The 14,458-nt window shown below is 48.6% G+C and overlaps 3 protein-coding genes and 1 non-coding gene; all 4 read right to left on the reverse strand.

Annotated features, from left to right (window-relative positions):
* Positions 1-2,654: 2,654 nt before the first annotated feature.
* FFUJ_scaffold07.rrna1 lies at positions 2,655-2,770 on the reverse strand. Its single transcript, XR_002792841.1, has one exon. It is a non-coding gene; the product is annotated as a ribosomal RNA (ribosomal RNA).
* Positions 2,771-2,992: 222 nt separating this feature from the next.
* FFUJ_07520 (uncharacterized protein) lies at positions 2,993-4,336 on the reverse strand (the record flags this gene model as incomplete). XM_023577781.1 has 2 exons in its annotated part: positions 2,993-4,042; positions 4,091-4,336. 2 exons carry the CDS (start codon positions 4,334-4,336, stop codon positions 2,993-2,995), a joined length of 1,296 nt encoding a protein of 431 aa, XP_023430791.1.
* A 488-nt stretch (positions 4,337-4,824) lies between these two features.
* FFUJ_07521 (uncharacterized protein) lies at positions 4,825-7,283 on the reverse strand (the record flags this gene model as incomplete). XM_023577782.1 has 2 exons in its annotated part: positions 4,825-6,817; positions 6,868-7,283. The coding sequence occupies 2 exons, from the start codon at positions 7,281-7,283 to the stop codon at positions 4,825-4,827; spliced, it is 2,409 nt and encodes an 802-aa protein (XP_023430792.1).
* A 2,003-nt stretch (positions 7,284-9,286) lies between these two features.
* FFUJ_07522 (uncharacterized protein) lies at positions 9,287-11,472 on the reverse strand (the record flags this gene model as incomplete). XM_023577785.1 has 3 exons in its annotated part: positions 9,287-11,148; positions 11,198-11,299; positions 11,358-11,472. The coding sequence occupies 3 exons, from the start codon at positions 11,470-11,472 to the stop codon at positions 9,287-9,289; spliced, it is 2,079 nt and encodes a 692-aa protein (XP_023430793.1).
* Between the last annotated feature and the right edge of the window lie 2,986 nt (positions 11,473-14,458).

The raw sequence follows: 14,458 nt of genomic DNA on the forward strand, positions 1-14,458 counted from the left end.
CCAAACCGCGAAATACGATTTGCCCATCGTGATATGACCTGACACTAATGCAGGTCCTTCCATCCACCGTCCTGGGCGTTGCCGGCTCCTTGCCCCGGGCTCGACTGCATCAAACAAAATGATCTCTAGCCCTGGGTTCTAACGTGATGTGGGCACCACGCTAACTAAGGATCTGCAGGCAACTGAAGAGGTTGTTTCAGGTTGGGCACTGGAAAGCCAGATCACCGAAGCTTTTGAGGCACATGCCCTCCAAAATAGCATCCGTGCCGCTCTTAGACACGCGCGATGCAGCTTGAGACATAAACAAATACTTACTAATAGTCGAGGGGTGGATTTCAATGTCCAAGCGTGGCTGACCCAGAGGCAGAATATCACGATTCCTGACTCTCAACCTTGGCAGCAAGAATCACCGAAAAACCCCAACTTCAGGAACTCTCTCCATCATTAGTCCTTCGTTGGCCTGTATTGCAAAGGTTTTCGCATCTTCATTGTATTTTAGGTTTAGTACGTCTTCATGGTTCGCACGAACCCTGACCCTGGGAAATGTGTTTCATACCGGGGTTGCTGGCCTCTACGCACTATTAGACTATTTCAAGATCCGGGCGACTACGGAACAGTATCACGCTCACGCCTCTAGATTGACAAGTGTCCTCAAACGACATGCCACGGAAGATATTACAGTCGACAGTATGCAAATTTGCCAATTGCTACCTTGTCCCGTAGCCTCGATCCATGGTCCTGCGCCTCACGGATTCATCAGAGGCCGTAAAGGGGCGCGTACCATCAGCAACGTAGATCAACTCATTACCACAGAACGCCGCCCAGCAGTTGGTAAACTGCCGGTTTTTCAATGAGCAATCAATAGAACAAAGAATCGAGGCCAGATGGTCCTTCACCCTACTGCATGGCACCTGATCCATGACATACATGTCAAGTCTCCAAGAAGTCATCAGAGACCCAGAGTAAACTTCTCAGGGCTTCTGGTGATCAGCCGTCCCATCAGCTATAACTCCCAGGGATAAAGCTTGTTGATAAACTCACTTGCTAATCATCAAAACGAAGATCGGCACATGTGGAAACCCCCCAAGATCGATCAACTACAAACAACCTCACACCTGATTCATCTCCAGCACCTGAACTTCGGTCTGCGCATTTGAGCAGACAGGGTTTGCACGACATTATAAACGCCGACATTACAAATTGAAGCAGGAGGAGGGGGAGCTGAGGAGTCAAGAAACAGCTCTAGCCCCTCGAGATGGGCGTTGATCCAAGCTTCACACTTCGTGGGCTGCATATGTGCGGTTCCAGCGGCTTCCTGTAGGTAAACAGTTCCATGGAAGTTCAGGTCATCCATTAGAAAGGGGCAAATGTGCTCGACCTCGTTAGTTTCGGTCGTATCTCTTAGTTTTCTGGACAATGAAGAGCCACCCCCTCCCCTTTCCTTTCCTTTCCTTTCCTTTCCTTTCCTTTCCTCCCCTCCCATTCAGACTCTTGGACAGCATTGCAGTAGGGCTACTCCGTAGAGGGTCCCTAAGAAGATACAGTGAGGCGGTTACTGCTTTGATGTCTTTGGGTGCGGAATGCCACAATAGCGATGTGTCTGTTGGCCAAGTTTGGGTTTCTCATCACTTACCACTTATGTAGTCAGCGTCCTGCGGCCAGTTTTTTGTCCGCAAAGCAATGTTCAACGCAAGCAGCCTGCTTCTTCAGCTTTGCTAACTTTGCTAGTTGGCAATAACGGATAGTTCAAGTCTTGTCGCGTGTGCGCGTTTGTTACATGAAGTCAATTTTTCCCTGCCACATGCCCACTCTTGGCATCCGATTCAGCTTTTCCATGGCATGGAACTTCCCTGTGGAACACTGGGGACCGTTTGTATAATGAGATGAGTCGAAGCAAGCGAACTTTCGTTCCTTTGACAGGGACGGAGAGTAATGGCCTGGACGACAAGAAGTTGAGTTCCAGAAAAGCGGACGATTTTCATTGTGTTTCATCAGAGTATCGATTCGTCTTCCATTTGTTTCAAGAGGGTCGGCACCGTAATCAGGCGGGAGGAAAGCCGTTCGCCTACAAGTCCCGGTCGTTAACGCATGGCACATATATGCTTGATCGCTCGACATCGAGATTGAAACAATATACCTTGCTCATATCTACCTGATCTAATGCAGTTATATTCGTATGCTTAAAATCAACTTGTGTCCGCGACATAACCGAACATGACCCGCTCTCTGCACCAAAAATGCAATCATAGACAGGAAATGGATATGATATTTCGCACATCATATGAGTAGATAGTTTGAAAATCGTATGTTATATTGCTCAGGGGTTCATTATCAAGTCATGCAATTGAGTAGTGAACGTGAACCAATGGAGTGTCACGTATGATGTATCCCCTGGGGAAGTCCACAGCCGACCTCCGTAGCCTCGAAGACGAATTTACCAGGAGAATATACATATGCCCTCGGTCGTTTCATTCAGACTGCTTTCAAAGAGCTCCCGATCCAATCAATACCACAGTAGCTCCCTCAACATGACTCTTGTCAAGAGAGGACAGGCTCAATCTCGGAGTGGGAAGCCATGATACCAACCACTTGATGCATCACCATCACGAAAACGACGACTTCATGGCTGCAACTACCAAAATAACAAGCAAAAAAACATACAACAGCAGGTATTCGCTGGTCGTCACCGACCCAACTACTAATCCGCCCCTTGCAGGCTTGACTATGGGAGAGCGGACGGGATCCCGTATTCTACTGCAGGTATGGTCGTATGTGCTAGCAGGGCGTCCTGGTTCAGTTCATGAACACAGAAGATTCATCTCCTTCCAGAGACTGGCAATATATATATATATATATATATAGTGGGGGTTACGAAAGAACCTGTTGTATTATAGCAACAGCTCCATTCTATAACGGCTGGTCGGTCTTTGAGGTTGCTGTGTATACCTGCCTGCAAAGGTGACAAGATACATTGTCGAAACCTAACCACTTGTCAAAAAACTGAGAGATGTGTCATTTCACCGGTATTCCCGCTCTCAGATATGCCCCAATCACACGCCACTGTCCAAACCTGCCCATCCAACATAATATCCCATACGGGCTGTCCCACATCAACAACACTCCCAATGATCACCGGCATCCTCTGGCCAAGGCCTGTCAACCTACCTTCGCCTACAAGCAGGTATCTACCCTCTTCAGATGCACCGGTCCGCGCTTTGACTAGGTACATTCGCCGACCCGGTCGAATTTCCTCGATAATCACTTTCTTGGTCACAGTTGTCGCTGGTGCTGCACCTTCCCAGCCCTTGACTTCAGAGAGCCAGCCTTGGAGGTCAGCTGCTAGGCCACCAGCCATGTATTTGACCCCTCGGCGTTGGGGCGAGAATGCTGCGGGTAGGCCATCTACTGCGGGATCGAGGTCAACAGGCTTGAAGCGCGGTGGCGCGTGAAAGGTTGGTTGCTGAAGCGGTTTTAACTCATTGTTGAGATTGATGGCATCCTGGATACTCTGTGTAGACTCTCCTGATGGAGTAAGGCCACTTTTGTAAGCCTCTTCTGGGGATTCGTTGTCTGGGTTGCGTTGCTCTTCTGGTGTGCTACATTCTCGCCGAGGTGAACTCGATACCCTTCGCCGTTTCGGTTCCCGCTCTTCCAATGATGGAGAATCGTAATGCGAAGGTGTGGAGTTAGACATCTCAAGGTCCAGAGAGTCTTGAAGAACATCATCTGGTTCGTTATCTGAGATGACTATGTTACCACCTTGTGACGCAGTGGCATCATCAGACTCAATTTCGATGGAGTCATGAATTGAGTCGTGCTTTCTAAGCTGAACTTGGTGTTCATCACTCTCTAGAAGGTTTTCTTGCGAATTGTCTCCTACTTCTTCAACGTCTTCAATATCTATGCCGGTTCTTGCCTGTGTCGGTCTCGGAACAGAAGGAGGGGCAAATCGAGGAGTTGACTGGAAACGCGGCAAAGTCGCAGGATTTTGCGATGACTGCGTGCCCCGTTTTGGCAAAAGAAACCTTTTGGGCGTAGGTGTCTGGTTTTATTAGGTCAAAACGTAATCTCTGCATTGATGAAATCTTACACTTGGAGGGGGGCTCATGGTATAGGGTGAATGCACATGACCACTATACAACGCAACACACTTGCCATGGAGATATTGCTTGCTTAGAATACCTTGTCGTCTCAAGTCAGTATGAGTCCTTAGCCACACAGAATCAATAATGACTTTTACTGTCTCAATGGTGAAATGCTGTGAAATATCGCTGAGGATGATGTGACGTTCATGACTAGAGGCAACGGTAAAAGCTCGGGCCAAGGACTGCGGCATCAAACATTCTGATGGACGAACTCCAACACTGAATAGGTACCCAAGTGCCTTAGGTCAAGGTAAGGTAAGGTAGTTCTTAATTCTTGACGGGGAATGATGAGGACGGGCACAGCAAGGCACGTTACAGCATCACAAGCAATGACACGATTCCTGGCGGGCTAGTTCTTGGTCCGTCTTGCAGCTTAATTACCTCTACTAAAAGAACACTGAATTCACCCGCTGGAACTGACGTACTTTGATATTTTGTTTAATACATGTCAAAATTAGGCACTCCAAACTCCTGACACCCAAATGCGCATATATCGCCCCCCCTATATCTAATACATGACACAACAGGGTCCTTTAGAATAATCGCATACATGCGGCACTAACCACCATTAAAACGGCACAGCAGATCCAAGGACGAGATGCAATGATATCCAGTGATACAGCATGTCTGATTTTAGCCTGCTATGAAACAAGCACTTGCTAAAGGAGATAGTAAAAGCTTAACCGTAAGCTAACTCAAAGGTAGTTTCATGATTATCACTGGTTGGCTCCGTATTCTTGACTTGGTGAAGCATGATTGGGGGTAAGCATGGCCGTCCGTGCTTCTCTTCCCACTGCGAGCCACCGATACCTGTATCATGCCAGCCCATCCAATTGTTGTACAGCCGGTTGGGTGGTATCGCCCGGTAGTACCAAGTGGAACCAATATATCTTCGCTCTCGTCCCCAGCCCATAGGGCTTCCGCGGCCGCCACATTCTCCATTCTCGCCAGGGTTGAACCACTTGTTGAGAAATTTGCCCTTCCAGTCACGGTCCATGAAAACCGGATGAGGAGCATAGACTGCCTTGAGGCCGTGTAGGAGAGCGACTGTTTGTGGTGTCATCTCGGAAGCGACATGGTTGCCACGAAGATTCTCAACGTGCATGATGTTTAGGAGCTTCTTCGACACTCGAGACTGAGTGACGATTGTGGTTCGCCTGGGAATATCTTGCGACTTATGAGTTGAGTCATTGTAGCCCCAAACTTGATTAGCAATAACCCAGTTGCTGTTGATGGGGTTGAACATGGGAGAGACAGTGACAACATCGGCCTCTTCACCAACCCCCCATTCGTAGTTGTCCTGGCTGGGACTCGAAACAGGAGGCTTGGGCCCAATGGGGTTGATAAAAGGAAATTCAGGGGCGCCCCAAATAGTATTGTCGCCGTACCGTTTCTCAATGTCCTGGCGAAACTCGTCGTCATAACCTCCGTGGAATGTCGGGATATACCATCGCTCGTTTCTCTCCCACATACCTTTTCGAGGCTGCTTCTTGGCGAATTCTCCAAGCTTATCTAAGAGGTGGTAGTGATGACCAGTGAACCGGAAATCCATCTCCCAGTTCCAGACAAAATCGAACTGCGGGTAGTCCTGGCTAAATTTCTGGACAGAAAGCCACTGTGCAGTATGGACGTTCTTCGATTCGGGATCTGTCAATTTTGGATAGAGCTTCCAAACAATGTCATCGTTCCAGAGAATTGTCATACTGCGGAACTCAGGGGGAACGCTCTGCGAGAGGACAGTTTGGTAGACATCGTCGTCCTCAAAGATGCGGAGGTTTGTATCCTTGACTTGCACAAGCAGAAAGACCTCGTACTGGCCGCCTGTCTTGAGAGACAGTTCAGATATTAGTGAACGAATATTCTGTTTGTCATTTTCTGTATAGTCCTTGCCAGTGTAAGATCGAAGAAGGATAGCAGTTCGAGGCTCTGAAAAATAGCCGGTTGTTGGGTTCCTGGGGCTTCTTGGGTGTTTCTGTGGACTTGCGACCTGGCTGATAGCTTCAGGGTTGGTCAAGGCAGGCTGGATGCCTGGGTTCGTCGAGACTGGGGTACTCTTGGGTTCTGGCTCCAGAGGAGCTTCTCGCTTTGCCATTCGTGCTGGAGCAGGCTCTTGGACTTGTTGAGGCTCCTCCGGTAATTGTGGGCCAATGACCGTTTCAGGATACATGTTTAGGTATTCGTTGACACGCTCTCGGTTCATATCAAACCGCTGGGCATTTTTGTGGAGGCACATTCGTTGAAGGTCCCCCCAGTTGACGTTATCGAAGTTGAGTGGCTGCGGTTCGCCGCCAACCTTTTTGAACTGGCGATGCAGCCCATAGGGGCCGAGTCGAGTCTCACGTTCCCAGCAGAGGTTAGGATCCATATTCAAAGCATCGTAGCTACCAAATCGAGGCAGAGGCCATTCACGAGGCCGACCTTTGAATACAAGCAGATCCTCCACGGGTTCCCCAGTTGCGCCTTTGCAAGGAAAGTACTGGGCGTACCCGGCGTCTTTCCATGCGGCACTGTTGTACTTGGGGTAAGGGTCATAGCGAACTGGCTTTTCAGAGCTGTATTCCACGTCGGCATCTGGGTCAAACTTGAGATCAACGCTGAATTCTTCGGGCCGAGCCTCTTGGTTCTCCAAATTCGCCAAGGTCTTTCCATAGATGAGATTCGAGTGGGGGAAGCTGGGAACATGTTAGTCCATGTATGGATTTTGTATGTCAGCAATACTTACTTCGAAGTGACAGAATAAGCGTGTCTCCATTCTTTTCTCATATCCTTCTCATGTTGGAGCTTGCCCAGATCTCCAAAACCTCGTTCCTTTCCATCAGTCTCAAATCCAGGCTCGATATCATTGGGGTCCTCGCCATCGGTGGGATCGTGCCAGTCCTTGAGGTCCTGAGCCGTGAGTTCCCAGAGTTCTCGATGAATGGCGCCGTATTGATCTTCGGTATCAGGCTCTCCATTTCCAGTAACGGGTGGTGGCGGCGAAGCTGGGACGTTTGAGTTGGAAGGGACCACCTGGATACTGGTGCTGGGCGCAAACAGGAGGTAGTAGGCAGCAAGCATAGCAAAGACAATTATTATCATAGATCTCGGCCGTAGCTTGGCGCCGAACAAGCGGCGGCTTTGCGGGTGCCATTTCTTCATGATGGTGGTAGATCTTGAAGTTGGCTGGTCCAAGGAGCGAACAATTAGTTCGTTCTACTGGTGGAAGAGAATCGAACTTGGTGTCGAAATTGAGGACGAAGAAGGTCGGACAAGATCAGAGGTACATAGCTCAATAAGCTGAGGCGCTGAGACGAGTGTATTCGGTCGGGTCAATGCAAGGGATACAATTCATTAGGAGTAGGTAGTGTCGTCTACTAGTCGTTTGAATATCTGATCGCTCGGTCGCAAAGAAGTCCCCTTGAGGCCGATTGAAGGAGTGACGCGGCTTCTTTCAAAGATGGCCAAGGAAATTGAGAGGTTGAGAAGTGCAAACACGTGTAAATAATGCACAGATAGAAAAGAAAGCCAGGCGCTGCGTTTAGGAGAATGTTGCGTATGATAGAACGAAAGAAAGGGAGAGCACGAAACCTAAGGGAGAGTTCATGGAATGGGTGTGGGTGAAGAGGCGTTGGATTGGATTGGGCTAACGATAGCCCGTGTACTGTAACTGGACTAAGGTTTCGGTTTAGGGGTTGAGCGTAGCATGAAAGTGGCGTAACGTTGATGTACCTAAGCGCTACGGTAGCACATCCGTACCTATAAGGTAATATTGTCAACCATTATATGGAAGTTCTCAGATTGGCAATACTAGCAGATTAACTTAGATAGAAGCGAATTCAAGACATTCAATATTTAAGGGAGCAAGAAGGTTTTGTCTGGTATTTTTTATTATTCATTTACTATAAGACTCATCCCCCTGATTGAACTTCTTGGATCCCTGGCAGTCAATCTTCATTTACATGTGGCTTCGCCTATCATTGCTTGTCCAACCCTTACAGCCTTGAGGTTCTTATCTTTTAGTATGGATGTCTATTGGAGCTGGGCCGGATACTCCTTACTGCGACTACATAATTAAGATTCTGTCGACCTCGACAGCCTTTGATGTAGTGAATCTGTTTGTCTGGACTTTTTTCGGTTTTGATATCCTCATCATGCGGATGTAGCAAATGGCTCAATCATACAATTACTAAAATGACCATCCTGTTCCGTTTCAAATACTAGTTGTAGGAAATTGTTGTATCAGACATAAAAATTGAGGCCCTTGCATCTACTTTGCCTGCGCCATGGGCTGCTTGTCCTTGCCCACCTATGGTTCGTCCCGGTAGAAGCTTCGTTGAAAAGGTTATAAATATTAAGCCTGAACAACGCTCGGCTCCAAACTCCGGGCCGAGTATGGCAGTATACAGCTTGGCCAACATTGTGACATGCTCTTGAACAGAACTAGTCTAAAGCTGTAGCAAGAAGCAAGACTTGAAATACGTGATATCTTGTGTCCCTTACCCCGGCCACCAAGTCCGGGAGTGTACACATGGTAGTGGGTGCTGCCAATGATTCCTGGCTCGTTTTGTGGCCTGGTGGGATATTGTCTAACTATAGACAGCTGCCACACAAGAGGCTTTTGTCGATTCGACATTGTTCGGCTCTAAATCTTGTAATTTGAGCCCATGAAACACAAAAAGGCGCCTTCTGAGGACACAAATGAGATGTGGTGACCCATCAAACAGATCTACTCAAGGACCATATGCCACCAGACTCTACGTCCAATGTTCGTGATGATGAACTTGAAAATGTGCTTCAATTATGAGTGAACTCCTATCGAGAAACACTATAATGCTACGATGCTGAAGCCTGTAATGCTCCATCTCCACCAACACCCCATCCATACTCCAGACTTTCCCTGAATGGCACCAAGAACAGGAGGCATAATCCCACCAATGCTGACGTCGTTGTTTTCAAGAAATGGGGGAAAGCTGTATGATGTTGTACAGAGTGCAAGGTGTTCTAAAACAAGGGGGTATAATAACAATAAAAAAGAGTGCTAGCCAACTCCCGGCACCTTAGTAATGAAATCAGAGCATGTTGCGTTCTGTTCACACAAGTGATATTACGAATAAAGTAATGGTCCATGTATCATCGCTCAGGGTCGAGTTTCAATCAGGTCGTTACATCATGCCAAGTCGCGTGTTGCGCTTGTTCATTCGCGGTCGAGGACCAGAAGGTCCAGGAAGACCGGGTGCAAGCCGGTTCCCGGGGGGCGGCATGCCATATGGAGGTCGTGGAAGCCCCATACCTGGTGCTGGGCCCATGCCTGGTCCCATCCGCTGGGCTGGATGGCCCGGAAGACCCATCATTGGAGGTCGTGAGCCGGACGGTGATCGCCCTGGAGGCGCCTTCATAGGAGGGTAAGGCTGTTGTACTCGGCGCCAGGCATCTCTTTCGCAGTATGATTTGCCGTCAACCTCAAAGTAACCATCAGAAAGAGATCGGCCACAGTCGAGACATCGAAAACATCCGATATGATATTTAATGGAAAATTCATCTTCCAGGTATTGCCCTTCAATCCCCTTCTCACAGCTTCCACAGAGACTGCCATTGAGTTTGTGATAATGGTGCTCGCAATATGGTTTGTCGTTGAGAACATAGAACTCAGCTGATGTGAATGGCTCGGAGCATGTTGTGCAGACGAAGCAAGCCTTGTGGTACTTGCCAGTCAATCTTCCATCTGCAGATGAGATGCTTTTGCCGGTGATAGCTAGGCCGCAAGCTTTGCAATTTCCGCGAGATCGCACGGGATCCTGGGATCCCTTTCGAACGGGAGGCGCAGTGGGTGGAGGAAGTGTATGTGCACGCATTAATTCTGGGGCCTTGTCGTAATGAATGTGATCCTGAGGCGAAGTTGCGTAAAGCGGTCTCGGTTGTGAATCGCTTCGCTGAAGTGGCATTTCGATTCGGCGTTCATCTTTAGTGGCAGAGCTGGGTCGTTCACCTCTGGGGGATAGTTCGAGAGGCGATTCTGCAAGAGGCGATCTTGTACGTGAAGGGGCCCGCAAAGGGGTTCCAGCTTGAAGGTCCTTGGTCTCCAAAGCCTCCATTGAGCTCTCGAGGTCCTCCATCAGGCCATCCATAGCCGAGAGATCGGAGGGGTCACGTCGGGGAAGAGATTTTGACTGACTAGTTTGAGAACTGCCGTGGCTCTGGTGGCTGAAAGTGGAAAATCCAGAGGACGTCGAGTCTGACGGTGTGTGATAGGGGTTATTCACACCGAATTCGGCAGCGAGATCGACGGACCCTGAATATTTGCTAGATTTTGACGGATGCAGGAGACTCTTGCGAGGCGGCGGGGCTCGCGAAGTATCAGGCCCCATGGATGGCTTGGATGCATGACCAAGGCCACCAGCTGCCTTGCGCTCAGGCTTCGTACCTGGTGCAGAAGGAGTTCGTAATGGAGGTTCCGATCGAACACCCAGCTTGGGAAATGTGTCGGAGCGATTCATCATTCCCAAAGGCTGAGGCTGAAGTCTCGCTTCAGCTGTCGAAGGACGACCAAACCCTTCGTAATCATCTCTCGTCGGTCTTTGAGGGGGGGCGGACGGACTGCTGCTGCTGTTATCTGTGGGGGATGCAGATCTGCGAGAATTAAAATAATCCTTTGGCGATGCACTCAGGAAGTCATCTGACTTGTCGCCGCCTTCGGTTATTTCTTTGGGAAAAGACGGTGACAGCGCTGAGGGACTGCGAATAGTATCAAATGGTCCTGGGGCGATCGTATCCATTCTCTTGAACAAGGTCATGTTAACTCCTCCGTTGGGGCTGATAGAACGAGGCTGGAAGTCCGGCCCATGCTTCTTCTCGCCAAAGCCTCCATAAGCCCCAGGACGATCGACGGGGCGCGGCGATGGTAGAATCAAATCATCCTCATGTGGTGTTGGGACGTCATCAAAGAAGCACTCCATTTCGTTAATTGGCGATGTGCTGCGCGGCTCACTATTTGGTGTCAGTTGTCCCTGGCGCAGAAACGGATGGTCTACTGTGTTGTTAGCTGGCTTTATGTGCGTTAGACAATAGCAACTTACTGGCGGCATTGACATCTAATGATGAAGGTATGCGCCCTGGTTTCTCAGGAGATGCTGGACTATATGGTGTGTACGCCTCATATCGTTCTGGTGGAGGGGAAACTTCAGGACGATTAGTTCGTTTCACTGGATCAAAGTAACACTCATGATATTTTCTTACGTTCGGGCGCTGGTGGTGCACAAACATGGTCCCCCATCATAGAAATTTCCACCTCCCGATTACACGACGAGCATTTGATAGTCGGGAGGAACATGGATTCTCGTGGGATCGCCATGATGGCGGTGTGAGCTGATGTGCTGCTTGGGGCGGGCGGAGTCGAGCTTATTATGTGCCGCCTTTAAATGTAATTGAGTCGTCGCCGTGGTTTCTCTTGAAATGCCTGAAAGCGCCTTCGACAAAATGACGTATAAGAGATAATCGTGTGCCTTGTCGCGGTGGTTTCACTGGTGGTGTTCTATATGAGACCTTTCACATTCGTACCCCAGGCCCGTTCTGCGACCGGTGTCCCTGGGGTTGGTTGAAGTAGATTGAGGATGCCAAATATCGGTGCAACTGCACTTGTTGATCGCATAAAGGCTGTCGTAGTGTCCAAAGAGGGCTTTTCCTTCTTTCCTAGTGGCGAAGTTGGAGAACGATAATCGCAATGTTTTTATCTCGTCTGGCTGAGTTGAGTAAAAGGTAAATTGGTGTTGAAGTATTTGCCAAAGATGCGAGAGAATTGGAGATGATGAGCCACTTCTCGGTTGATGGTGTAATGAAAAGCCAAAGTCAAAGGAGTAGATTGAGATTCGATGGCAGTGGAAGAGAACGAGATTCAAGAATCGAAACACGACACTAAAACATCTGTGACGTGAAAGGATAGAAAGAGGATCAGCTGTCGACTTTCAAGAAAGGGACGATGCATATGGTGTCTCGAATGTGGAGGGAGAGTGGGCGGGTTGATGCTAAAGGAGACCCTTGACCAAACTAAAGGCCTTTGAGATACAGGCTCATCCTGGAGCCCGACCCTGGTTGGTGTTGGTGTTGGTGCTGGTGCTGGTGCCCTTGTTCATTAACAAGTCAATAAGTTACGCTCGCCGAGACACCCTGTCTCCTGTCCTTTTAGCCCCCCTGGTTGGTGAAGGACGGTTCGCAAACTGTCGGGTTTGCGGTGTGTGCGGTGTGGAATTTGCAACACGGGCACTACGGAGCTTTGTGTTTTGTGCGCTGAAGGCAACAAGAGCGACGACCTTTTTTTACTTTATTCTAGAGAAGCGTTCACTTCTATTAGTAGGTTGCTTGTGGATTGTTGTCGAAGTGGCCCAGCACCCTGGATATCTAGGTACCTAAGGTACGGACGGATGCTCCGTTACTGCTTTAAGACTTTCTTCTCGTATTGTCTTGACTAGATCGTTGGAGACTCGATTGACTCCAGAAACACGGTAGACGACATTCCAGTAAACTTTCCGGAACTAATAAATGCTTCCTTGGAGCTTCTGGGCCCAAGACAGCATCCGCCCTACCCCCAAGAGGGGTAAAGGGCGATGAGACATGAGAATTCAATCATCGATTTGGAGGGAGGGCAGAAAGACCGACAGGAACACCAGTGAAGTCCAAATCCATAGATCCCCCAGAAAAGGGTTTGCTGTCTCGCTTCCAATGTTAATCAATCAATGTTGCATGCCTCTTTATGAAAATGGGGAAACAAGGGCAACAAGTCTTTGTTCGGTTAGGATCATCCGCCGCTTGTTTGCATGCATGAGATGAGTCTGGAGAATGATAATCTAAAGCGGAAGAGTCCCTCTTGTAAATGTTAGCCCGCAATTGGCTCCTTGATATCAACAATGATTGCATCCATCTTATTCCTTCGTTTGCGTCACGTCAGTCTCCTGCATGCGTCAAGCTCAGTGGCCAGCAGTCTGGTGCCCTAATAAACTCATCGAAATGAACAACGCAGCAATCGAAAGCGAAGAACCAAAGAAACAAGCCAGACTGAGCCCGGCCTCAGCCGAATCAGTCATGGGATGAACGCCACAGGAAGTTCTCTGTAACCTGGTCATTGATGCCAATATCAACTGTGGCCCATGGATAAGGTCCAGAAGATCCACTGAAAACCGTCGACAACTCGGGTACCTTGCAGGCAGCTCTGTCCAATGAAGGGGCTTGTCTTACAAACTAGTCTTGTTTTGGACAGACCTCCACCGAAAGGGGATCTGCCTCATTTAATGTTTCTTTTATTACTCGCGGTGTGGTGTGATAGCTCCGCCTGTCGCTATCGTGAATCCAACTCTGGTAATATGACCACTGCTACGTAATTATCCGTCGCTGCAAATCAATGTGTTCTCTGACGGCATTGCTACTGCATGGCCACCTCGCCAAGTTTTCTGCAGTAAGTAAACCTAGTTTAGCTATCATATAGAGTTCGTGTGTAGTTTAACATACCTGGATCATTAGATAGAATTAATACGGCCTACGATAATTGCCTACTCTATTGGCTCGTTTAATGTGACTGGAGGGTTGACCTATATAATTACATGCACTCATTCGGTGGGTAAGTCGTGGGTGAATACGGAGTAGTGGCTGATCTTCACACCATACACCAAATGCAGCAGGTTATGTCTCGTGTTTAATAAATGACAATGTTGATGCAGACCATGGTTCAATGCGAGTGTACCCGTTTGCTTTGCAAGCCCGTCTTGACTACCTACGTACATACTTCGGACAGGATCTACTATACAACTCTTCTTATGACTTTTGCAGAAGAGGAACCAGGCTACAAGCGATGATCCACTGTCTCAGGTTTCTGATCGGGAGATCAAGAACCCGCTACGACATTAATAGACCATGACCACGGACTGTAATCAATCCGACAGCCATGCACTGGCCTGATTTTCAATAGATCGTTAGCTGGGGCGCCACAATTTGAAACTTTCAGTGTCGTTAGACTAAAAGAATTGCAAACTTGCCGCCACGACCGTTGACGGATATTGGCCCTCGATTAACAGAGCTGCCCCTGTGATGGAGGAGGGTTGGCGATTTTCTAATACATCAAAGACGCCTCGGTATGATGAATACTTCACCATCATCTTATCAAAGGCGTGGGGGGGGGGGGGGGGAGTTACCCAGTAACATGAATGCCTCTCGGTCAATTGATTTCATCAACCAATATGGGCTTCGTAACTGGTGACACTGTCAAATTTTCATTCAGTCTGTCAGAGACCTTCAAAAGTAATGCGCCAAGTCAACACGAGCCTCTGAAGTCACCTTACCAGTTCCTTATC

The sequence above is a fragment of the Fusarium fujikuroi genome, chromosome FFUJ_chr05, assembly GCF_900079805.1.
Source record: "Fusarium fujikuroi IMI 58289 draft genome, chromosome FFUJ_chr05".
NCBI classification, from domain to species: domain Eukaryota; kingdom Fungi; phylum Ascomycota; class Sordariomycetes; order Hypocreales; family Nectriaceae; genus Fusarium; species Fusarium fujikuroi.